At 45.5% G+C, this 21,563-nt stretch overlaps 1 protein-coding gene across 1 annotated transcript in view; it reads right to left on the reverse strand.

Moving 5' to 3' along the window:
• FKBP1B (FKBP prolyl isomerase 1B) overlaps positions 1-21,563 on the reverse strand; it is a 55,736-nt gene that overhangs the window by 28,059 nt on the left and 6,114 nt on the right. Inside the window, exon 2 of the mRNA XM_005297338.5 lies at positions 20,332-20,379. Within this exon, the coding sequence (XP_005297395.1) occupies positions 20,332-20,379 (48 nt within the window). The remainder of the gene's footprint in view (positions 1-20,331; positions 20,380-21,563) is intronic.

Raw genomic sequence — 21,563 nt, forward strand, 5'->3', positions numbered from 1 at the left:
TGCACAGAGGTGGGAGATCACTGTGCAGCTCCCCGACCAGGACACAGACTCAGTGGTGAGGTTCCACCCAACCCTGACACAGCGCAAGGACCAGGCCTGTCCCAGAAACACCCCAGGTCCCTTCCCCTCCATGCCAGGTGCACCAGGTGTGGGCAGGCAGGCTCAGCAAGGCAAGATCCAAGTGTGGAGGGGTCTAGTGTGGGGGGATCCAGGTGTGGGTTGAGAGGATTCTGTGTGGGGCAATCTGGGTACAGGCGACTCAGAGGGGGATCTAGGTGCAGGGGGAATCTTGATGAACAGGGGCTTGTTGGGGGGTTCTGGGTGCAACAGTAATGGGACTCTGCAGGAGGGTCCAGGTGAAGGTGTTTGGGGATCAGCGGGGGATCTGGGTGTGGAATGGATACAGCTCGGCAGGCGTGTCTGGGTGTGGAGAGCTCAGTGGGGGGGGGGGTTCAGATGCTGGGGGAGTGGGGCTCAGTGGGGTGGGGTTCCAGGTGCAGCTGGTTGAGGCTCAGTAGGGTTGGGATCAGGGTGTGAATGGCTCATTGGGGTGGTTCAGGTGCAGAGGTAGAGGGGCTCATCGGAGAGGTTCTGGATGCGCAGGGGGAGTGAGGCTTGGCAGGAGGGTCTGGGTATGAGGGGGTCTCGATGCACAGGGGTTGGGCGGATAGGGGAGAAAATCCCTGTACAGGGATCCCTCCCCATGCAGCTGAGGAGTGATGGGTGCAGGAAGTGAGGGGGGAAAATCTGGGGGTAGGTCTGACACAGCCCCAGATCCCATGAAGGGGAAGAGGAAGTCCCGTCCTCCCCAGCCCAGCTGGGACTAGCAGCTGAACCCGGTGCAGGGTAGGAGCCACCAGCCAGGTATTCCCCAGTCCCGCCCCCATCCCCACAGTGATTTACCTCTCAGCCAACTGCCATGGGGACCCAAAACATACTGCTGGGGAGGGTCACATGACCAACTCTTGTGGCTTCCCTTTGCTTCCCCATCAGAAAGTCATTTTTCTGCAGGGAAGCAAAGAAATCTGCAGGGGTCATAAATTCTGCACATATGCTGTATTCCCCCAGGAGTCACAATTAATCTGAAACAGAACCAGGGTTAGAACTCCAAGCTCCCAATTTCTGAGCCCTAACTTTAACCACAAGACAATGTATCCTCTCCTGCATTCCTTCTGCATGCAGAATTCCCACTGACATCAAGCGTGACTCACTGGACGTCCAAATGCAGGATTTTGCTCAATGGGCTAAATTCTGCAGTCCTTATTCAAGTGCATCTAATGGGTGTTTGCTTAAGTAAACACAATGCGAGTAAGGACTTCAGGATGGCTCTTTGTAGAATAAATATAAAATTAGAGAATTAAAGTTAGCTTAAGTTTGGTTAAAGAAATATATGTTGTAAAGAAAGGCCCTAACTAGCAAATAAAATAATGAAAATGAGTTATAAGACCAGAAAGAATGAAGTAGGGAGGATGTCTGGTTCAAAGAACAACTAATGAAATAAGGGGAAGTTTTTAAAAAGAAGGCCTCTGATGGGATGACTGCAGATGGTTTTAAATAAGACAAAGACAATTTGTCTTAGAAGGAACCAACATGGACCTTTCCACCCCAGTGTTATCTCAAAAATCAGGGCCTTTGTGAACGCAGGTGCAAGAGAAAAACTGATGGTCAGAAAGGAGGGGAAGAGATAGGGAGGAAAGGCCTTGGGGAGAAAGGAGGTTGTAAATCTTAGTTGGATTAAGACTGGAAGTAAGGGGTGAACTGTCTCAAATTGGTGTTTAGCTGAAGTTGATAATTGGCAATGACATCACTTGTTTGTTAAAGGATATACAAAAGTAAACTCTTAAAGGATTCATTGCTAATGACCATACTGGAGCCAACCAATATGGGTCTAAGTACTCATAGGGTTAGGCCATTTGTAAATATCTTGATCAAATGCCTATTTGTTACTGTTTGTATGTAGTAAATTGCTTATTATTTAGGCTTTTTAGGCACCTTTAGAGCAATTGTATAAATACCATTTGGCCTTTGGATTAATAAAGGAGTTTATGGTTACATTAGTATTGTGGTAATACCCTGCATAAATAATAATAATTCCGACACCCCTGTATATAAATCTCTAAAGCAATGGTGAGGCAGGGGAGAAGGGAAGGAAATCCCAGGAAACCAAAGCAAATGTAAAAGCAATAAGAAAAACAGCAGCTATTTTTATTTAAAAATGCAAAATAAGCATAATTCAATAAAATGACATCAGCCAAAGCAATGTAAGAAACACAATTATGACCCCTTGGCTTAGCATGGAAAATTACTTCAATGAAAAATGTGATATTGCTTTGCGGAGTTGGCAGTTCTGAGAAGTACTTTCTTAGTTGCATTATGCTCTAATTACTTCTTATCAGAAGAGGCGACCAATTCAGATACAAGCTGGGCAACAGATTGCAAGTGAACATAAATGGTTCTAGTGCTCTGTATGGGCCCAATCCTTCCTTGTATGGCACACTTCCTGCAAAATGCTGAGGGCCCTTAGATTCCATTGAAGTCAGCTCCCTCTGGGGTCGAGGACACTCAGCACTACACAGGAGTGGGTGATTGTTGGCCCCATACAGGTTTCTGTTCCCAATTTCTGGTACCATAATGCAGGTACAGAGATGGAGCTAACCTGCAAAATTTGCATCAGAGCTTTGCATGGATGTGCAGATCCAGAGTTTTGATCTGACCCATTATAGGGACAGAAAGTAGTTCTAAAGAGCAGAGAGAGTTCTCCTGGGTTTTGGTTCTCATCCATCCTTATATAGGAAGGACGTAGAAAAGATCTACAGAAACACAACAGGAAAGGTAACCCACAGGAATGAACTTATATGAATGAAGCACCAGGGTTAACTGGGCCACATTCTATGGCCTGTGATTTACAAGAGGTCAGACTAGATGACCTAATGGTCCTTCTAGCTTTAAGATCTCTTAATCTATGAAAGAGCTGGAAAACCTAGGATTGCTTTTCTTGAAGAAAAGGCCATTCAAAGAGGATGTGATATCAAGTTAATTTGACAAGACCTATTTTCCATAAACCCAAATCCTGCTTCCACAGAAGACAGTGGCAAAACATTTATAGTGGACCGGGGCATAGACTAAGATAAATCTAGCTAATTATGATAAAATAGTAAACACCAGTATTCAGACACTTATTTTACTCACTGGCAATTAATTCATCCAAGTTCTATTTTAGACCTGAGGAGCTGGGTGTGGATGTTTTTGAAAATCTCACTCAAAGTCAACGACACATAGGTATACAGTATGTTAATTGCAAAAAAAATTAAAAAAAAAATCCTTCCTCTTTTCTATTTTGACAAAGGTCAGTCAAAGAGCTGTTAAGCTAAAGGAGAAGTTGGGAAGTTAATAAACTAATTCACTAGAGGCCATTTTTAATGTACTGTTTATTCTTCATAATTAGAGAATCTTACCTGAAAACATCTTAAATAGTCATACCAATTGTTCCTAGATTGCAAAAGATATTAATATGCTACTTTAATACGATTGGAAATGTACAGTTTTGTTTTGGGAAAATACTGTGTCCATCCTGCTGAGTGGTAGCACATTTCAGGGCTTTGTAGTTAGTTTCTTACTAGAGAAGAAATCAGTGGCACAAAGTCAAGGTATTTTCTCAGTGTAATTTGTTTGTTTATAAGCCAATCCTTGTACAGAAGGGGTCACAAATGGCATGCAGGCACTCCCTTTTTTCGGAAGTCACAGCCCAAGAACCAATGCCCAGTTCCCAGGAAACAACTCCGCACCAAAAGTTGACTCTAGTTAGAGAGATTGAGGAAAAGCGCAAACTGTCTTTCTATTTGCAACAACACCTTCCAAAGAAACTGCATCACGAAAAGAACAGTACATCACAAAACTAAGGCTATGTCTACACTATGAAGTAGGGGTGAGATTGCCAGCTTGTGGAGATGTACTGGTGCTAGCTCTCATCTGAGCTAGCAAGCTAAAAATAGGCATCGGCAGCAGCACACGCTAGCAGCCCTGAGTACATACTCACGGGGTCAGGCAGGTTTGTACTCAAAATGGCTAACCCGTGCTGCCACTGCCTATGCTACCACGGATACACTACTATTTTTAGCATGCTAGGTCAGATGAGCGCTAGCACCAGCACATCGAGACAAGCTGGAAATCACACCCCTAGTTCATAGTGAAGATGTTGCCTAATTGCACAGCATTTCTTCAAATGCTACTTGCACACTGATACTCTTGGGGGAATTATGCGCCACTGCGCGGGCGCAGAAATCATTTCACTCCACGGATTTTTTCCTTCCCTGCAGAAAATGACAGGGAAGCAAAGAGAACCTGCAAAAGTAGTCAGGCGCCCCTCCCCAGCAGTTTGGGTGCCTGGTTTCCAGTGCCTGGAGCACTGCAGGGGGGTAATGCCCCCCCAAACAGAGGCGAGACTTGGGAGGGCATGCACCACTGCCTCCCACCCCCAATTCTGCAGGTGCAGAGCTGCCCAGGTGAGGGAAGGTGGCTGTTCTGGTTCCTGACTCTGCAGCTGGATGCCGCCTCCTGGGACCTAGTGCCAGTTGACTTCTCCTTCTATGTGTGCTGTATGGTTTTCTGTACAACAGTGAGTGCCTCCGGTGGGGCAGTGTGGGGGGGAAATGGTGGAAGCAGGGAAGAGGCAGTGGAGAAGGAAGAGGGATCAGGTAGGGCTGGGGAATGTGGGAGTGAGGGGAAGAGATGAGGTAGAGGGCAGTGGGAAAGGGATGCAGAAGAGAAGGGGATAGGGGAATTGGAGGGGAAGCAGGAGCCTCCTATGCAGCGTCCCCTCAGTGGCAGCTGCAGTAGCTGGGGCTTCCCCCTTAAGCAGGCCCATTGAACCCCCAACCCAATGAGCTCTACCACCCAGCACCTGAACCACGCCAACGAGGCCACCTGGACCACCCAACCCACTGATCCCCAGACAGCTGCACCCAGACCCCCACCAAACCCCATTCCCCCAGCACCCAGACTCCCCCAGCGAGCCACATCACCCCACACCCAGACCACCTCTGCTAAACCCCAACTATCTTCACTTGGACCCCTCTGCAGAGTCGCATTGCCCCTGCACCTGGAACCCCCCGATGAGCTCCTGTGCATCCAGATCCACCACTGAGCCACCTGCACCCAGACTGTCCCCCACAGAACCCTCTCACCCCACACAAGGATCCCCCACACTAAGATCCTGCTGGTCAGAGCCTGCCTGCCCACACCTCATGTGCCTAGCATGGAGGGGCATGGCTCCAGGGTGTTTCTGGGGCAGGCCTGGCCCTTGTGTTGGGTCAAGTGCAGTCTCACCGCCAAGTCCTTGTCCGGGGAGAGCACGGGGCTGCAGGATGATCTCCCCCCTCCGTGCAGCCAGTGGCCTGGACCCACCGCCATGCTAGAGCCTCCTCATTTATTTATTGACAAATAAAATTTGCAGAATTTTAAAATATTGTGCACAGAATTTTTAATTTTTTGGTGCAGAATTCCCTCAGGAGTAACACGTAGAAAAAGAACTTGTGGGAGCCTATATGTAATAGCGCCAGCTGGTGACACCTGCCACAACAGTGTAAAATATTGAAAAGGAGCTAACACAGGAAACACTTTTCTCACAGTATTTACCACACCAAACGGATTAGAGCCTGTAATGGCAGGAGCCCTAGGGTGGCTCATTCCCACGAGATTTCAGAGGCCAGGAAGGCGAGAAGGAGAGATTTATTCCACCTCATTCCTCGTGGCAAGTTTGTCTCTTTCCATTGTTCTACTGCCCCAATGATTGCATGTGTGACAGCTCCACCTGTTAAATACTGTATGACTCTAATAATGCAGGGAAAAAGACAAGTTGCTGCACTTAATCTCATGAGTAATTATTTACATGTCAGCACCTTTGGAACCTAATTTCGGCATGGCACAGATACATTTCACACTGTGAAGTATTTTCATGTATGGGCTGTCCCTGTGGAAATGGAATGGGGAGGAGGAGCAGTTGGTGGAAATATGTATCAGCTTCACAGAACACCCTCACAAATATCCAAAACCTGATGGCAACATTAGGACCAATTACTCAACAACTTATCTCCTATGTAATATCTCCAATACATTTTCTAGGAATACGGCAAGTCTAAAATAGAACTTGGATCTTGCTGGATTAACTAAACATCACTGAGTAAAATAAGAATCCAGAGCCATGATAACACCTGCAGACAGAGTTGCTCTTCCTTTTATGTTTCTATGAAGTCAAGCAGGCCAATTGGCACCGAAGTCAAAAGATTCTCAAGGCATGTTACTCACGCAAGGACTACTAATGGCAGGAGGAGCTACACAGATTGTGTCCTGGTCCAGTTAGTGTCCTGGTACTTTTTCCTAGAGGCTTTCTCTTACCAAAACATTAACATAAATGTTAGAGCTGTATAAGTTCTTCATTATAACTCTGAGTTAACAAGCCAAAATTCAGCCCCTGTTTGTTAAAATGTTTCCCCATCGTTGAGAACAAATCTGTGGCAAGTTTGAAGCCATCACTCTCCTTCCATGCGGTTGCTAGTGATCAATCTACTTGAAACCAGGCAAACCACATCATTTTTGCTCAAGTGTTGCTTACAGCGGTTTTGAATCCAAACAAAATGAAACTCAGAGGGGGAGGACAGATGAAACTTCACTCTCTTTCCGTACCAAAGCATGAGTCAAATCTCTGGCAAACTGGGAGCTAAAATGGATGAGTTTTGGACAATTCTAATAAACATTCCTCAAACTGCATTCTCATCCAGCAGCAATTCCCAGGTCTGCTGGAAGATATTAGTGAAGGGTTATAAGTCATTTTCTTCTTCAGACTCAATTTAAAGAAGAAAATCTCAGACCTTCCTACAGTTGTCAGCCTGCACATCATTTCTTTCTTCAGATATAAATATATTCTCTTTGGTTTCTAATGTAATGTTCTCTCCTGTCTGGTTGAATCTACCTTTCTATACAATTTACAATCTGATAATTTAGTAGTCATTCTTTTCTGGTTTAGCTAAATTTTGAGCAGGGCCAGCTCTAGCGTTTTTGCTGCCCCAAGCACAAAAAACCAACAAAACAAAATCCACAATCGCGATCGGCGGCAGTTCGGCGACAGGTTCTTCGCGCCCAGAGATGGCCCCGCCGCCGAATTGCTGCCGAACAGCCGGACGTGCCGCCCTCCTCTTCATTGGCCGCCCCAGGCACCTGCTTGCGACGCTGGTGCCTGGAGCCGGCCCTGATTTTGAGTGACTCCAGTCACCTCAAAATGTCTATAAATACACCTCTACCTCGATATAACGCGACCCGATATAACACGAATTCGGATATAACGCGGTAAAGCAGTGCTCCGGGGGGGCGGGACTGCGCACTCTGGTGGATCAAAGCAAGTTCGATATAACGCGGTTTCACCTATAACACGGTAAGATTTTTTGGCTCCCGAGGACAGCGTTATAGCGGGGTAGAGGTGTATTTACATATACAGTCACATCTCTTATGTCCATGTTTTTTCACTGAAATAAATAAGTTTACAAAGAATGTTATTTCTCTTTGCTTTTTCTTTCCCCATCCTAAAGGAGTACACATACTTTCCCATATCACAATTTAGCAATTCTTTGTACTTAATGCCTTCCTTCGGAGGCACTCAAAAGGCATTGCAAATATTAATGAAGCTTTACAAACACTTTCTATGAAGCTTCAGAACATTATTATACCCATTTTACAGATGGGAAGACTTAAATAGATAGTGACTGGGTTGGGGCACATGGTGAATCAGTAGTATAGAGCAGTATAGAACTCAAATGTCCTTATTCACAGAACACTACTCTACCTGACTAGAGTAGTTGCCTCCCATTTCCCTCTCTATTTTTCCTCTCAGTTTGTTCTATTCTAGTCAGTTATAGATGGGCCCAACCCACAAAATTCATAACTAGATGAGAACTTTTCCAAAATGTAGGGGATGTTCCGGTTTGAGGGTGAGTTTCAGTCCATTATAGGGATTGGTGCCATGCCCAGAGGTCAAATTCAGAACCACACTACCCCAAAATTTGGAAGTGTTCAGATCTACTTCAATAATCAACTGACTTCTCCAAAATAGCTTATAGTAACCTAAATGCCCTGGAATGGGGATGGACAAGGGAGGGTGCTCTTGGGCACAGTATGAGAACCTAGAGAGACAGACTGGATGGTGCAATAGAAGCATCCATGTCAGAGTTATTCATTCATTCACTGTGCTTCAGGATAATGTCTGGCTTCACTTGCACAGCCAGCTCCACGACACCAAATCCAGAGATCACTTCACGAGAAACATCTGTTTGGCTTTTATCAGCTGACACCCTGGTAGGCTGCATTATACATTGGTTTCTCAGGGGAAAAGGAAAGGCTCAGATAACTGTTGCCCCAGTACCCTTGTTCTTTCAACACAGCTACTTGTCCGTAAAATGTACAGAGGTGCCTGAAATTTAAAATAAATTTGGCACGTGTTGAAGAGCTGTTGCTATTCTTATCTGACTGTCCACTTTAAACACAATGGGTTGGCAATGTCCATTACTCACTAACACAACAGGCAACATTTAAATGCTTTGTAGTCTACAAATGGGCCGGCCCAACAGTGGCAGAATGAATCAGAGGGAGGTTTCCCAGTCAGGAGGAGTCCAATAAGATCTCCCTTACTGAACTGTGGAGTTTTATAGTTATCTTACATTTCTCCTCACACCTCTATAGTGTGAAGTCCCTTAGAAACTATAATTTCTCTGCTCTCTGTAAGATCCAACGTCTCCAACTATTTTCCATCTCTCCATCATCCCTGGCTCTGCATTTATATTTTCTAGCTCACTAAGGTTCCAATTCTGTTATTTATTTTTACCCATTCTAAACTTCCATGAAATCAATAGGAGCTTTGAGTGTGCATTGATGGTGACCTTATTAAAAACAGTACAATATTCTTCAGTAATGTCCCAGTAATGTAATGTGAGGTAAAATAATGGCTTTAGCTATGGTTTTGTAGTGTTTTGAATCATTATTGTAGATGACCTCATTATTCTTTTTAACAAGAAAGACTCGGGCCCTTCATCTGTTTACAACTCTTATAAAAACAATAATTTCTATTTCAATTTGGCCCCAAAATTAGGTTTGGTTTAAAAAAACCCACAAAATCTAATAAGAATAAAAATGTAATTTTCCTGCCAGCCCATTTCAGTTTAAATGATTTGTTCCGAAGCGTTACACATTCACTGCAGGACTGGAAAGACACAAAGGAATTGCTTGAGAGAGGCAGTGTAGCCTAGTGAGTAGAACATGGCATTGGGACACATGGGTTCTATTCCTAGCTTTGACACTAACCTGTTGGGTAGCTTGGGCAAGTTGCTTTACCTCTCTCCGTGCCTCAGTTTCTCTATTTGTAAAGTGAGGCCCATAATACTGAACTCCTTTATAAAGTACTTTGAGATCCACAGATAAAAAGCACTGGGTAAGAGCTAAGTATTATTATGATTAGAGAAGACCCAAAAAATGAATCTGAACAGTTTAATTTCACTGTCTAAACGGAAAGAAATGTGAAATGTAAACAAAAAACATAATCAGCGATCCAGACTCTAGATATGGATGAAAGCTATGCATCCGAAGAAGTGGGCTGTAGTCCACGAAAGCTTATGCTCTAATAAATTTGTTAGTCTCTAAGGTGCCACAGTACTCCTGTTCTTTCTTCATATCTCAGGTTCTCAGATACTACAGTTTTAGGCATGGTAAAGGAACCTAGCTACATAGGTGAAATTATATCTGTATTATAATGGGACTAACCAAAATGCCAGATCTGCACGCTCTTGAATTTGGGGGGGTTGAAATCCAAGTCTAAATTTTAGGTGGCTATTGCAATGGTCAAATTCACTGCTGGCATAAGAGAGCGCAACTGTATTGCCCACGATGGAAATTTGTCCACTTACATCAGTGCAGAATTTGGTCCAGGGCTTGGATTTGACCTGCTGACGTTTAAAACTTCTGTTTGAATCCAGGAATTTGAATCATAAGCACAAATGTGGAAAAGGAAATTAGATATTTAAAGGCTTTCACATCTAACAATCTAAGGTATTATTAGTAACCCAGCTAAGGATCTTTTTTAACATGTGCTCTTCATTTTGACATGGTGGCCCTTTAACTGCCTCTCCTGCTAGGTACTAGAAGCACTGACTCAGAAAATCAAGGTTCAGAAACAGGATCATGTCTCTGGGTTCAGGCCAGGAAGTGAATAGGACACTCTGAAAAAGGGAATCACTTAGATAACGCAGACGATAGCACTCAGCTGTGCGCTGTAGAAGCATTGCTGACTGGCTCGGGGAGTAGGGCAGGAATTGTGCACCTGCCTTGCTGCTCACTTGATTGGAGACAAGGTGCAAGTGACACCACTGAAAAATCAGGGAAGGGCATAAACCTGAAGGTGCAAGCTATCAATGCCACTGTCTACCCGCTCCAAAAATTCCCCTGGCAGAATAAGGGAGGAAGCAGCTGTAGCCTTTCCAGAGCTGTTGCCAGCTACTCACTACATCCCTTCCAAAGAAAAAGGAGAACCTTTTTAGAATGAGAAAAGATTAATCAGAGCATAAAAGTAGAATTATATATATAACATGAGTGACTAATGCTCAGGGTATTGAAGTACTGCAAACATTATAGCTTGATTTCCCTATTGCACCTACAAGACCAGGAGACTGAAGAATACACTTTCTTTTAGAATTTGAAGAGGACATATGATCATATTCACCTATAAAATGGACACGATGAATAATATATAAAATACATTTATGTAGTGATTGTGGGGATGAGAGAGAGGGAGAGTGAATGGGGAGGTAAAATAATGAATGTCTAGTGGGGCTGCCACAATTTCATATAACTTTTAAGCAATACAGACATGAAAGGATTAAACTGGTGGGACAGATGGGATCATTACTGAACAAGAAAAAATCATTTCTCCCTATGACGAACGGACACTGGAGCAGGAACAATGCAAGATTAAGCTGGGTTGCAATTTGAAATGACACTAAATTGAAAAATGCAGATCCAAGTCTCTAAATAAAAATTGATAGTTGGGGTGGGGGGATCAGAGACAGGGTTTTAACTCATTACAGAGAGAGCAACCAACTAATGAATTTTAGACCTGGATTCTGGACCTCCTCCTAGAGTTTGTCAGGAAGTGGAAGTTTTTCTGCAGAAAATGTTGAATTTTCAGTGAAAAAACAAACAAACAAAACAAAAAAGTGGTCAAAAACTTTCATCTGAAAACCTACCATTTCAACTGGAAATGCTACTGTGGTGTCTCAAGGGAACTGACGTTTGAGTACCTCACACTCCATTCTCCTCGTTGGGCCAAGTTGCTTGGACAGACTACATCTACCATGATGTTCCAATCTCTCATCTTTCTGAGTTACTGTGGCACATTATGTGAGTCCTTGGCCATGGTGCATCATAGGAGATGTAGTCTGGCTAGGAAATCCAGCCCAGACCCGAGAATGGAGGCCTGAGGCTCTCAACCTAAAACGCCTGTGAGGCAAGGCCATAACATTGCCAAATAAAATTATTTGGATTTTGTCACAAAACTAAAACATTTTCAGTTTTTCAACCAAAAGAAAAAGTTTCCACAGAAAGCAGGTATTTTTCATGAAAAGTTTTGTTTAGTCAAAAACCGAATGTTCCACTGAAAAACAGTTTTGACAGAAAATTTTCAACCAGCCCTTCTTTCTGAAGTTGAGGGGAGTTCATATCTAGGACTTTGGGTTTGGCTGTTCCCTAGCTGCAAGACACATTGTCGAGTTTTCTTGCCAGTGGAGGAGTCAGAATTTTTCCCAGAGTCCATGGTCGGTGTCCACTGCTTTCAGTCAAAAGTCCTGTGGGTGCAAGTTGATTTTCCCCATGATTTTATCAGAAAATCCAGTGTGTCCTTGTCTCATTTCCAAAGAATGCTGCATCAGCACCAACTTTAAAGGGTTTTGAAGTAGCATAAGTAGCTATCACTTGCGAGATTTAAAACTAGACTGTACAAAGCACTAGCAAATGTACTGCAGAGAACAATGCTGGACTAGCAGATGGACTAGATAAACTAACATGCCTTCTCCATTGTATATTAAAAATAAAACAAAACAAACCTACCAAACTAACACATTACACTGCACACACAACTCTCTCCCTGGAGAGAGGATGAGAGAAAGAACAACCCATATGGGACAGATGTTAGTCACATCATTATATGCACTTCTGGAAGGGGCTCAGATACCATGGTGATGAGGACAGTATAAGAACCTATATATTATAGGACTAATGAGCCAAGTCAGAAAGGGGGAGCAAGAGCTGGATTAAGAAGTGAGGCACAGATTGGGGGAGATAGAATACCCCCACCTAGATCACAGTGTGGAATCAGAGATAGTTCACAGCTGCTGTGGTCTCTAGGCTTCTGTAGTCCCAACAGTTACTGCATCCCTGCTTGGGTGATGGATACAGGTGTTGGCTGCTATGTGGATCCACTGGTCCTCTGATTATATTGGTCCCCTGCCTCTGCCTAGCAATCCCATGCATGTGGTGTCATAAGGATTCTTTGTGCCATGTGATGTGCAGGGAACACGGACTCTGAGGCCAACATTCTTAGGAAATAGTAATGTAGGATTTATAATACCCTCAAATAGCTAGGACTAAATTTTAAATTTTCTTTGAAAGACGGTACTTTCAATATAAAGCCCCTTAATGTCATGCTGGCACTAGTTCAGTACTGACTCAGAAGCATGAATAATTGTGGAACTCTTTGTATATATATATAAACCCATTAGAAATCTATTTCATTTTGGTGAAGATCTGAATCTGGAATTCTAATTGGCATCAATTATTACAAAGCTTTCAGATCCTGGCCATTAAATTTACATGAGCTAGAAATGTGCAGCGTGAACATAATTGTGCACTATAAACATGTGCAAATGGGAGCCAGCTACCCTCAGTTTGAAAGAGCATCAATTATTCTGCAAGTGTGTGTTGCCCCAGATTAGTACTGAGCTCAGAAAGCCTGATGAACAGAGGCCATTACTTCTTTGTTACGTTACATAAGCTCCTTTGCAACTTTTCTTGACTTCATATAAACTTATTATAGCTTTTTCATGGACTAAACAGCAGGGGGCTTAATTATTTTCTAGCAATTTAATTTCAATGCACACAGGGAGGCAGCTTGATGCAGCAAATCCTCCGTGAAAGGAACTCCTATTGAGTTCAATGGGTGCTCCGTCAGCACAGAAGACTGGTAGTCTCCAAACCTGTCTTCCAATGACAGCAAAGTCACTCACAGAGCAGAAAGCCCCTTTTTTTTTGTTGTCTTGAAGAAATATCTCTTTTGTCTTCTTAAATCTGCCTAAAAGAAACTAGGTCCTTTGTTTTTCTCAAATGAGTTTTAAGGTTGTTGGGCTTACAAAGCAGACCTGAAGACTGAAGTCTTCTATTTATCCAGACAACAGGCAACAGTAGAGCTGGATGAGAAACAGTCTTCCCATCATGCAATTTTTTTTGAGATTTCACAAGTTTTTCTGTTCCGTGTTGGGATGATACTGAGACCATTCAAAATTCTCCTAGAAAACCAAGAAACCCACCTCCAAAACAGCCAATAGCTCAGTGGTTAGGGTACTCATCAGGAAGGGGGGGGATCTATATTCAAGTCCCTGCTCGCCCTGACTCGGATTCTTTCTTGCTCTCTAACATCCACTGTGGACCTGAGAAACCTTTCCTGTCAAAAAATTGTAGAAGCCGACCTTTTCCTGTGAAAAATGTTGGTTTTGACAAATTGGCATTTTCTGACAGAATACTGTTTCATCAAAAAAATCCCAACCAGCTCTAGCAGCAATGCTAGCTTCTTCTCACCATGCAGACCAGGTGTCAAAACTCTGACCGGCAGAGATCATCTTTAAGGGGATACAATGATAAAGAAGTCTGCCTGCCTAATCAATCCTTATCGCTCATCTGAGATTGCCAGCAAGGTTGCTGTCCAGTGCCAATTCTGGGTCTAATTCTGTTACTCTATTCATGTTAAGTACAGTAACTCCTCACTTAACATTGTAGTTATGTTCCAGAAAAATGCGACTTTAAGCGAAACGATATTATGCGAATCCAATTTCCCCATAAGAATTAATGTAAATGAGGGGGTTGGGTTCCAGGGAAATTTTTTTCACCAGACAAAAGACTATATTTTAAACTGTATATATATGTATATACACACACACACACACACACACACACACACACACACACACAGTATAAGTTTTAAACAAACAATTTAATACTGGTACACAGTGATGATGATTGTGAAGCCTGGATGAGGTGGAGGATAGGGTTACCATATTTCAACACTGAAAAAAAAGGACACTCCATGGGGGCCCTGGCCCTGCCCCAACTCCGCCCCTTCCCCACCCCCGACCCCGCCCCAACCCAGCCCCTTCCCCGCCCCCATTCCAACCCCTTCCCCAAAGTCCCTGCCCCAACTCTGCCCCCTCCTTTTAGCACCCCGCATTCCCCCTCCTCCCTCCCACTCTGATCTTGGTTGGGGGTTGCTAAGTGCTTCCCTGCTCCCCACTCACCCTACAGCCTCTGCACCCCCTGCCCCTGCAGCCTCTGTGACCCCTGCTCCCCACTCGCCCTACAGCCCTTGCACACACACCCCTCCCCTGCAGCCTCTGTGATCCCCGCTCCCTACTCACCCTGCAGCCTCTGCACCCCCCCTTGCCCTGCAGCCTCTGTGACCCCTGCTCCCCACTCGCCCTGCAGCCTCTGCACCCCCTTGTCCTGCAGCCTCTGTGATCCCTGCTCCCCACTCGCCCTGCAGCCCCTGCACCCCCCGCCCCTGAAGCCTCTGCGCCCCCCGCCTGCCCTGCCCCTGCGCCCCCCTGCTCCTGCAGCCTCTATGCCCCTGCCTGCCCTGCTCCTCCTTGCCCTGCAGCCTCTTGCACCCCCTGGCTGCCCTGCTCCCCCGCTCACCCGGCAGCCTCTGCCTGGCAGGGACTTCGGACACTCAGCGGCGACCGGGGCGGTGCGGGTCCCTGCAGCCCCGGCACACGCCGCACCCCCCCGCAGCCCCGGCACGCGCCGCAGCCTCCTTCCTGCCGCCGAGCACGTTCCCCGCTGGTAACGGCTCCCAGGGCGCGGGGTTCCGAGCCACGTGGGGCGACAGGGCCGCAGGAAGGGTCCCCAGTGGCCGGGGGATCCCCGCCCGCGAGGGAAGCCCGAGCCGCTGGCTGGGCCCGGCCTCCCCGTGGTCCTGCGGGCTCGGCTGGGGCGCGCGGTCTGCCCAGCCTGTGGGGGCAGCAGCGGCCCCTCCGCCGCCTTCTGCAGCTGCGCCCCCCCCCGCCCGAGCTTGCTACAATGTAGCCGGGGCAGCTGGGCTGTGCTGCGGAACCGGCAGGTCGTGCTGGGGCTGGGCGGACCCTGGCTTATGCCTCCCTATTTCCCCGGGTTTTTGAAAACTCCCACCGGATGGGGATTTGAGGACCAAAAAGCCGGACATGTCCGGGGAAATCCGGACATATGGTAACCCTAGTGGAGGAGTCAGAGGGTGGGATATTTCCAGGGAATGCCTTACTGCTAAATGATGAACTAGTAATTGGCTGAGCTCTCAAGGGTTAACTCTCACACTCTGCTGTACAAGGCAGCAGGAAAGGAGGGAGGGCAGACAGAGACACACAACCTGTGTGTGTGTGCAAGAGAGAGATGCGCATTTCCCCTTTAAGTATGAAGGGTGGGGTCAGAAGTACACTGCCTTGTTAATTAGCTCAGCAAGCTGAGACCCACCGCAGCTGCTGCTGCCTGGAAGCTCCCTCTGTTGTGTGTCCACCCTGCTCTATGGAGATGGGGTAAGCGGGGTGCAGGAGCAGGGGGAAGGGGGACACCCTGACATTAGCCCCCCTTTTCCTCCCTCCCCTCCTCCAGCAAGCAGGAGTCTCAGGGAGCAGTTCCAAGGCAGAGGACAGGAGCAGCACATGGCAGTGGGGGGAGGGACAGCTGCAATTGCTAGCCTGCTGGGCAGCTGCTGCACTGGGAACTTAGGGGAGTGGGGAGCTGATGGGGGGCGGGGGCTGCTGGTTCACCCTGGTTCCAAGCCCCCACCAGCTAGCTCCACCGGGCTGCTCTTCCTGCAAGCAGTGGACAAAGCAGGCGGCTGCCAAATGACATTAGAAGGGAGCATTGCGCAACTTTAAACGAGCATGTTCCCTAATTGATCAGCAATGTAACAATGAAACAACGTTAACTGGGATGACTTTAAGTGAGGAGTTACTGTAGTACCTAACTCTGCAAGTGATTTCACTTCAACCAATAGGACTATTGCATAGTAAGGTATTGCTCAATGTGAGTAAGGGTGGAAGAACTGGGCAATCTGAGGGTCCATTTTATGATATGGACCCTTTTCCACAAGGAAATGAACTGAGATGTTCAACTCAAACTCATTCATTTACTTGTTAAAACTACTATATTTTGCTTACAAGATCTGTGTATGCTCTCTACCAGCTCAATCTTTTTTCACTTCTATAGTCTCTTTTAACATGAGAATCTCAAAACATTTTGTGAACATTATTTAGGTTTCATGACAATCCTGTGAGGCACTATCTCCCTTACTTACAAATTTCAAAACTGAGGCACAGTGGAAGCAAGTCACTTACCCTAGGTCAGACAGTAAATAGGTGGCATAGCAAGGAACAAAACCCTCTTCCCCACTGACTCCTAGTCCCAGGCTCCAGTCACTATACAACAACCTCTCCATTAAAATGTTCCCACATATTAACTGATCTATGGTAAATGAGCAAAAGTGAAAATTTGACTGACTTCATCAGAGAATCTTAACATTTGCAAGCTGTGTCTGTGTGGTCTCAGAGGAGCATGTTTCACACTGAATAGCCAAATTACCTTTTGCAATTATGATTCACAGAAAAAAAGCAGAGGAGACTTGAGATACACTTTCATTTGGTCTCAGCTGCCACTAAGATCTTCACCAATGTAAAAAGCATCCATCTTTTCAAGTCATGGCAATTTAAAGACGCATATGACTTTTACTAGAAAATACAAAGAATTGGCATGCATCACACCATAGAACAGACATCATATCCTATTGTACAAGATATCTTGGAATGGCAATTAAGTTCCTTATAGCTAGGCAAGTTTTGGTTGCCCATAATTCAAGGCTCAGTTACATTGTCTGCTACACCACAGTTTTTATTAATGCTAGCTCTAATTTCTGTTTTCGCTATCTATTACAAAATCACCCAGACAGCTAATTAAAGACAAAGAATTTTGATTAAATTCCTTGCTTAGAGCCTAATTCTTTCCTCAGATACACAAGCACAACACCCACTGAAGTCAATGGGTGTTTATGTGTTTGTTTGAGAACAGGATTGGGCTAATATGAGTTTTTTTGCATTTATGCTGACACAGAGCACTTCCAGATTGGATGAACGTATATTAAGCCATGCAAACATTAAGCTATATTGGCCAGATTCTCATCTAGAAAGACTGGTGTAACTCTATTCCATTCAGTGGCATTACTCTTGATTTACATCAGTCTTGCTGAGATGGGAATCTGGCCTTATGCCCATAGATTTCCAACCATTATAATGAGAATACTGTATTAAGGCTGTATTGATTTTGGCCCGTGAAATACATAGAAAATTCTTCTCTTTTTGGCAGAGTCATATAATCAAATTCCATAGAAATCGGTGTTGTGTTAAATGGATTTTTTTTCTTTTTTCATCCCGATAAATCAAGTACATTTCATAAATTACCAATAATCTGCACATTATGCAGTAGGCTTGTGCAATTTCACAATTGCAACCATGGCCTTCACCCAACATCAGAAACAAAAATTACAAAGCATTTGGTAATGTATACATAAATACAAAATGTTTGGTAACATGTGGCAAAAGGAATGACAGCAATGTGCCCCCAGATCACTAGTGCAAGCAACAACAAAAAAGACAAGAGCATCATTTATGAATTCTGATTTAAATACAGGGCCAATTTGGGTAGCTCCATTGAAGTCAATAGTCAATGGAGCTGTACTGATTGACTCCAGCTGAAGACCTATCTCATCTTAAGTGTTTTTAAAAGAAATGGATTGATTTCCTACTGGACATTAATTAGGTCTGTGACCATCAGCAAAATGCTGCTCTGAAAGATGTTTAATTTAATAAATAAATAATAATATAATGTGCACTGCTATCGCATCTTTCAAACAAAAACCTCACAGCACTTCACAAACATTAATGAATTGAGGCTTGTAATATTCCTCCAAAGTGGGTAATTGCAGTATTATTCCAATTTTACAGATGGGTAAACAGAGGTACGGAGGGATTAAAGGCTCAGTTCTACCCTCAGTTACAATGATTGTGAATAAGAGCTGCCCCACTATAATTAAAGGCTGAATTTGGGCCTATGTATTCAAGGGTTGTTTGAAGTCATACAGCAATTCAGCAGCAGTGCCAGAAACAGGATCCAGAATTCCTGACTCCCAATCCTATGCTTTAGCCACTAGACAAAGTATTCAAAGTCATAACACACGTGACAAAAACTAGAACTTATAGAGATCTTATTTAATGGAGAGTCACAACTTCCATACCTCCAGCTCAGGTTGCCAACTTGCCCTGCCCCGCCCCTTCCCCGAGGCCCTGCCCCATCTCTGAGGCCCCCCCCCCGCTCACTCCATCCCCCCCCCCTCGCTCGCTTTCCCCCACCCTCACTCACTTTCACCGGGCCGCGGCAGGGGGTTGGGGTGAGGGGAGGGAGGTGCGGGCTCTGAGCTGGAGGGTGGGCCCGCGGGTTTCAGAATGTGGGAGAGGGCTCTGGGCTGAGACTGGGTCAGGGGGTTGGGGTACAGGAGAAGGTGTGGGGTGCAGGAGGGGAGGGAGTTTGGGTGTGGGAGGGGGCCCAGGGCTGGGGCAGGGGGTTGAGGCGTGGGAGTGGTGAAGGATGCGGGCTCCAGCCAGGCAGTGCTTACTTCAGGCAGCTCCTGGAAGCAACTGGCATGTCTGGCTCCTTGGCTCAGGGGTGGCCAGGCGGCTCTGTGCGCTGCCTCTGCCTGCAGGCACTGTCCCCGCAGCTCCCATTGGCCGTGGTTCCCAGCCAATGGGAGCTGCGGAGTCGGCACACAGGGCAAGGGAAGCACAGAGAGACCCCCCTGGCCACCCCTGTGCCTAGGAGCCAGAGGGACTTGCCAGTCACTTCCGGGAGCCACGTGGAGCCAGGGAAGGTAGGGAGCCTGCCTTTGCCCCATTGTGCTGCCAACCGGACTTTTAGCAGCCTATTAAAATCTCCTGGATTGGTTTCAGTAGTCACTGGGAGATCGATTCCGATTCCGGGAGACTCCTGGCCAATCCGGGAGGGTTGGCAACCCTACCTCCAGCCAGCCTGCTTTGAAGAGTTGACACTACAGATTCCCCACACCAAGAACTCACTGAATTTAAGCTTAAGAAACTATACTGAACTGTAGAAAAATACCTTCCTAATGTTGAGATACACCAGTACTAAGGCCACTGTTATTCCCTTGTTGTTATTATTATCAATATTACAGTATGACCTAGCAAACTCAACTGAGACCAGGGCAATGTGCTAGGTGCTTACATACACAGAGTAAGAGACAGTCCCTGGCCCAAATTGCATATAATCTAAATACACAAGTCACAACAGTCATTGGAGTAGGGGACTAAACACCAGGTCTCCCATCTCACAGGTGGGTGCTCTAACCATTAGGCTACAGAGTCATACTCACTCTCTTTAGCCCAATGACTCTTTAAGTATTTATACACAATGGAAGAGCATCAACAGGCAACATTAAGACCCATTTAAGTCCTCAAAGTAGGACTTTGTACTGTCCCCCCCGCCTCCCTGCACAGGGGTGAATTTACCCCTAATCTCTGGGATACATGCTTTTATTTTATACACAGCCAAAAGAAAAAAGGAATATCATTGCATCTCAATTAATGACCTCAGGGTCCAAGATGATGGAGATAGAGGGCCTGATCCTCCACTGTGTAACATGTGTTTTCCACTTGCCTTCAATGGCTAGTGTAATGGAGCAGAGAATCAGGCCCACAGTGCCATTTATTAACCATACGCTATTAAATATTCCACTTAGCAAAGAATAGCATGCACACATAGATATTGTAGTTGGAGCTACCCAGTCAAGAGTGATGCCTTCAGGAAACTACACAGAAAAATATTAAAAGGCCAAGAAGGGGCAAGGGAAGGGGAAAAAATATGATCATGAAATCTGAAATGACAAACGGCTCCCGAAGTGCAAAGCCGTCTGGACAGAACATTCAGAACACGCCTCACCTGTGTAGTGTACCACGCACGTCTGACCCTTCTTTGGAAATGTCCTTCCTGTTAAAAATAGAAAAATATATTTTTAATAAGTCTTTGATTAACCATCCTGTGTGGGAAAGTTTCGCTTTTAGGAGAGGTTGGCTCAGGAGGTTAGACTGCGTTAGGGCTGCTTTGCATCTGGGTGTCATTTTATCTTAGTCACCAATATTCAGGATGGGAGTGAAATGGTTTAGGATAAAAGGTCCCCTATTTAGTTTAGGAAGACGTGTTTTCTTATATTAATGTGGTTTCTCCTTTCTGTCAAGTCTAATATCTTTTCTTACTAGCTTTAACATCTGATTTGTCCTCTGACAGCAGACTACATCCTATAAATGCAAGGGATGGCCTTTGGAAAGACATAATGAATTATAATTAAGGCTGCAATTCTTTCACGGAGGTTGGGGAAGTCACGGATTCCATGACTTTCCACGACCTCCATGACTTCCGCAGTGGCTAGTGCAGCTGACTTCAGGGCTGCCCGAGCAGCTGGCTCCTGGGACAGCTTCTCAGGTGCCCCACAGCCAGCCACACCGGCCGCTGCTGGAGCGACCCGGGACCAGCTGCTCTGGTGGTCCCTGGGGCCAGCCACACCGGCCACTGCTCAGGAAACCCTGGGCATCTGGCTCTGGGGACCGCCCAAGCAGCGGCCGTTGCGGCTGGTCCCACAGACCGCCCGAGGAGCAGTCAACGCCCAGCACTGGTGTAGGGCCCTTCCCTAGCAGGGCCCCCCCAGAGCAGCGGGGCCCCAGAAGTAGAGATTTAGTTTGGGGTATTTTTGGTAAAAGTCATGGACAGGCCAGCCTGTGAATTTTTATTTATTGCCCGTGACCTGTCCATGACTTTTACCAAAAATACCCGTGAATAAATCTTAGCCTTAATTATAATAATCTTTAACTTCACTGAACCTATATTTTGCTATTGTTCACAAATGAATAAGATTACATTATGAAGATGTGGTAAAGTAATATGTTCGTATTCATAATTCCAATACCTTTTACTTAAGTCTACTTTAATAAGAACACATATAATTAGCAAGCGGCGATGGTTTTTAAAAAAATCCTATCTCATACACTGCAAATGCATTTTCAGATCTGCAGTCACATGAGATAGTAAAGCAGTGATGGGTGAAGAGAGATCTTGTTAGCCCCTTGTTAATATTTTGACACCAAGGGCAAGAGGTCTGAATGATTTTCCTGCCACTG

The sequence above is a fragment of the Chrysemys picta genome, chromosome 3 (assembly GCF_011386835.1).
Source record: "Chrysemys picta bellii isolate R12L10 chromosome 3, ASM1138683v2, whole genome shotgun sequence".
Lineage (NCBI taxonomy): Eukaryota > Metazoa > Chordata > Testudines > Emydidae > Chrysemys > Chrysemys picta.